This window comes from Psammomys obesus, unplaced genomic scaffold, assembly GCF_907164565.1.
Source record: "Psammomys obesus unplaced genomic scaffold, mPsaObe1.curated_primary_1811, whole genome shotgun sequence".
In the NCBI taxonomy this organism is placed as follows: domain Eukaryota; kingdom Metazoa; phylum Chordata; class Mammalia; order Rodentia; family Muridae; genus Psammomys; species Psammomys obesus.
Genome location: NW_026596240.1, coordinates 13,202,975 through 13,207,648, shown reverse-complemented (window position 1 = coordinate 13,207,648; position 4,674 = coordinate 13,202,975). Strand labels below are relative to the sequence as shown.

The following is a 4,674-nucleotide window of genomic DNA, read 5'->3' as shown; positions in this document are numbered from 1 at the left end:
AATAAATAAATAAATAAATAAATAAATAAATAAATAAATAAATAAATGAGGTGTCCCAGGTGCCCGCCATGCAAAGGCAAAGCAACCCGACCTGAGTGACAAGAAGAGGGCAGCAGCGGCGGGAAGCTGCGGCAGGAAATTTGGTGGGCAGGTACCATAAGGCCCTGGCCTGGTGCTGAGACTTCTGGCGTGAGTCCCAGACTCAGGCTCCCAGTTCTCGGGAAGGCCCTGAGGAGTGCTGAACCGGTTAGACAGCTCCTCCCTACAACCTCCCTACACCTCCAAGCTGCCGTGCATCATGAAGCCAGATCCCTTTCCCAGTCTCTCTCCCAGGAGCCCTTTCTAAGTGAAGCATTTCACAAGCCTCCCGGTGCAGTCTGGAAAAGCCCTTCCCATTCCCCCTACCCTCCACTCCTTCCCAAATCCATCCCCCACCCCACCCCCACCCCGCAAGAGCCAACCTGAACAAAGAGCCTTGCTTAGAAGATGGAGGACCAAGCAGCATCCAGACATCAGAAGCCCAAGAGCAGGAAGTCCCCAGTGACACCCAAATCTAGAGGTCACTACAGCACAGGTGAGCTGAGACTCAACAGACCCCACTGTGACCTGCCTGAGCAGGAACATCTCTCAGAACCACATTACTTCACCTTCACTGGCCCACAGGCCAGCAGAGGAATGTGGACTTCATAAGGGATCCCTCACCTCATTGGCCACTAAATCATGTAGCATCTGGCCCATGGGCCATCTCTTTTTAGTTGGGTTAGCCCAGGAGTAAGTAACACCTTTAAGCCCACTGGCTTGTGAGGCCTCAAAGAGTCTACATAACAAACATACGTGAAACGTTTGTAAGAAATGTTGTAAGAACCCCTCCCTGTATGCTGTCCTCTGAATGGAGTGGCAGTTGTCAGCAGAGCCATGGCTCCATCCAACACGGGAAGGGCTCGCAGTGGAGATGGGGCAAAGCAGACAACTTCTACCCTTCAACGTGTACTTAGAACGGAACATGTGGATTTGGACCATGCTGGGAGATGACAGGATGCTGTTACTTTGAAGGGTCGAGCAAGATGGAGCTAGGAACAGAGCTGATGGCAAGTGATGTCTCAGTCCTTTTGGAGTCACAGCTGTCAGCTCAGCAAAGCACGTACTAATGATATCAGAGACGTCAACAGGGATTAGCTGCACCTTATATTCTGTCTGCCTTTTCTCTCCTAGATACATTCAATTCAGGCACACACCTCAGACACCTTCAATGGGCCTGGAGAGCTCATGTGGCCACAAGGGCCCCAATGAGGTACAGTTCTCACTCCAGCTGCATGAACAGTGACATCCCACAAGTGTCTCCTCCAGACTCCACACCCCCAGGCTGTAGGTGAGGATACGGTGGGGAGCAGAGGGCTGCTTGGCTCTGGACAGCAGCTGGAAGATGCTCCCAGCAGCAGCAGTCACAGCTGGACCCTGCCCTAACCTCAAAGTTCCACCTTCAAACATCAGTTTCCTCAGAAATGCCAGCCAGTGGCTGGGCACAGCGTCGCACAGCCAGCCACCCCAGGGTCAGCTCCCGGGGAGAAATCGCTTTGGTTTAGCATTTGGGAGTGAAAATAAACACTCTGAGTTTTATAGGTTCCCCCGTGTTGGCTGCTGTTTTCCTTTCCAGCCGCTGCTCAATCGGGCCTTTCATTCAGAAGCCCATGGCCTCTGAGGAAGCCCTGGGCAGTGCCCTCAAAACTCAAGGGACGTTCATCTGTGGAAAGTATGACGTCTCCCAGAGCAGTGCCTGCTGACCGGGCTTCATGATCCACATGCTGAGCTCTGGTTCCACTGGCTGCAATCCTGGGGAGCCCCTGCCCTTTAGGGTCCTTAACCAGCTTGGTTCCCAGAGGACAAATGGCCTTCCACCACTCACAAATCCCAGCTAAAAGGAAAAAGGCTGGGCTTGCAGTAAGCCCATTCCTAGTTTTCTCAGGGTCAGTTCTGATGTCAGAGTCATAGACACAGCCACCATGGATATCTAAGTGCCCCCAGCCTGTCAACGTCATTGTGCAAAGGGCTCTCTCAGGACCCAGCTCCAAACTCCTGAAGGGAAGTACTCCAGCCATGGGTGGCTGGCTGATGGGGCTGGAGAGCAGGTCATTGAGAGCACAGGAACCAGACCGTGAACTACAGCTGCTGGGAAGAATTCGGGGGAGCTCGGGCTTGCAGGGATGGGCACGCGGCTGTAAGCTGTGCAGTCCCGTGAGCAGAAGGACACCGCCGCAGAATGCAGTCCTCCTTAGCTGCTGGTAGGTGCTCGCAGGGGAACAGCCTTGGCCTTACTCCCAACCCTGTCACCTGTCAGCTATTTCATTTCAAGCGATTTAGGGAACCCACCCGCGTCTCACTTCTTTTGCCTATAAAATAAGAAGGTGTGACACCCAGCTGCCGATATCTGCCTAGGTACACAGCGATGCTCTTTGGTGTCTGCTCTTTAGACGCCCCGTGCTGAAGGTCCAGACGGGGAAATGAGGTGCCTCCCTGAGTGAGCTCCCAGCTGATGGAAAGATTGCAACAGACAAACCACAGCTGAGCCCTACAATGGGTTGGAGCTCAAAGGGATGTACTAATGTCCAGCACTGGGGAAGGAGGGGCCAACTCAGTTTGGGAGAATCAGAGGACGTGTGATCTGGGTCTTGAGGTTGAAATTGAGGAAGAAATGCCTTCTAGGCCAAGAAAACATTAAACACAAAGGCCAGGCCCACACAGGGAGCATGCAATTGTGGATCAAAGCTGGTGGGGGTGGAGCTCGTGGATAAAGGGTGCAAGTCAAGATGAGACAGGCAAGACCATGGTCAGCACATGTCAAAGGCTTGTCTGACAGGGCAAATGTGGCAGGTTCATCTGTCAGGGTCTATGCTTCAAAACAGGGGACTAAGAAGTCCAGTTATGGTTGGGGCAGTGTGAAAGGGAACAAAGCAGGCAGGGAACTGGATATGAAGGATCAGGGCCTGGATGCTGCTGAAGACAGCAGTATGCCTGCTGTATGCCAGGCAGGCAATGCAAGAGCTGAGTCGGGCCTCAGGGAGCTGGGTCTGGGAAGGTAGGAGCCTAAGGTAGCTGGGTCTGCACAGAGTGACCTGTATAGAGAAAGACATCACTAGATGCCATCACTAGAGAACGGTCCCTGAGTAGGAAGGGACAGTCAGCCAAGCCAAATCCTACTAATCTCTCACATGAGGAGCAGCTCCCCTGAGACCATGAGACACCAGGACCTGGACTCACAGAAGACAGCCACTCAAGGGCCCTCCTAGCCACAGCATACACTTTCCACCCTCCCAGCGGAGTCCTGGATCCTCCTCTTCCTCCACCTACCAGAGAAGGAGTCCTTGTCCATGGCTGGCAGGTCTCGGGCCTGGTACAGGTAGCAACGTAGATGGTATCGGTTCCCGTCTTCACTCCGGAGGAAGAGAGAGGACACGTGGTGAATAGGGTTGCTAAGGGCTGGAGCTCCCTGAAGAGGAGGGTCTGCCCCAGGCCGGGCAGCAGACCTGGCTGACTGTGGACATGGCAACAGCCATCATGCAGACTGAGCCTCTTCAGTCAGGAGGGCAGACCCCAGCTCCAAGGAAGCAGCTTGCATGCTTTGAGCCTATCCAACCCCGGGGAAAAAGACAGGAGAGCAAGACCAAACTCACAGTGACAGGAACCTGAAGGCACACAGCCCATCCCAGAACAGACACAAATGCCCATGTGCACATGCGCATACACACTAAGAGACCCAGCTGGCCTAAAAGCACACACAGTCAACTCGCTGAGGCCTCGACATACACACTCCTGACTACGGAACTCCACTCCAAGTGTGAGGCCGTGCGTACCCAGCCGGATGCCACCGAGTGTCACTTACAGTCAAAGATGCAGGAGATCGTGGGTCTGTTAACACCAAAGCTCAGGGTAGAAACAGACATGGAATCTTCACTCTTGTCGTCCACCATGCCACCCTGGGGACACAGAGCTTATCAGGGCACAGCAGAAAACTGACCTGGATCCCTGCTCCCAGGAGCCCGGCACGGAAGTCCCCCTGCTCTAGACACACACACCTCCAAGTCAGAACTAGCTGTGGGTCTGAATCCTTCAGAGGCGCTTACACCCGAGGGTCGGGTCCTTCTGCTCAGACTCAGTGACCTGCCCGGTCTCTCCCACGTGACCCCTAATGCAGCCCTGGGCTTCGGGCCATGCTCCACAGCTGCCCATAACCATTCTTAGGACTATGTCTTCCCCCGTTCTGTCCTTGCAAAGGAGCCACACGCACATGCTCCTCTGCTGTCCTGCTGCCCACACCCCACACGCCCCCACAGCCAGGGAGGGAATCCAGTTGCACCCCTCCACTTCCCTTGGCCACAGTTTCAACATGGCTCTAAACGGGATCACTTGAGCTCTGCTGCTGCCTGTCACCCACTGTCCCTGGGACTTCAGGCAAGCTGCTTAACTTCTCAGAATCAGAGGTAATCAGACACGGCCCCGCTCAGAAAGTTGCCGTGCCTGCTAAAGACAGGCAGGTACTTCTTAGATCACTGCCCGGCTCACGGTACGAGCTCAAAGAATGTAAGCACTCCCGATCTTAAGGCTGAGAGGACGGATACCAGAAACTATCACCGTGTAGCCAGGCTGGCGGGAGGCACATATATATATATATATATATAT

General features: G+C 54.1%; 1 protein-coding gene across 1 annotated transcript in view; it reads right to left on the bottom strand.

Annotated features, from left to right (window-relative positions):
- Positions 1-4,674, bottom strand: part of Dysf (dysferlin) — a 114,751-nt gene that overhangs the window by 73,297 nt on the left and 36,780 nt on the right. Inside the window, exons 5-6 of the mRNA XM_055596386.1 lie at positions 3,878-3,971; positions 3,346-3,423 (exon numbers count right to left, since the gene is read on the bottom strand). Coding sequence (XP_055452361.1) covers positions 3,346-3,423; positions 3,878-3,971 — 172 coding nt within the window. The remainder of the gene's footprint in view (positions 1-3,345; positions 3,424-3,877; positions 3,972-4,674) is intronic.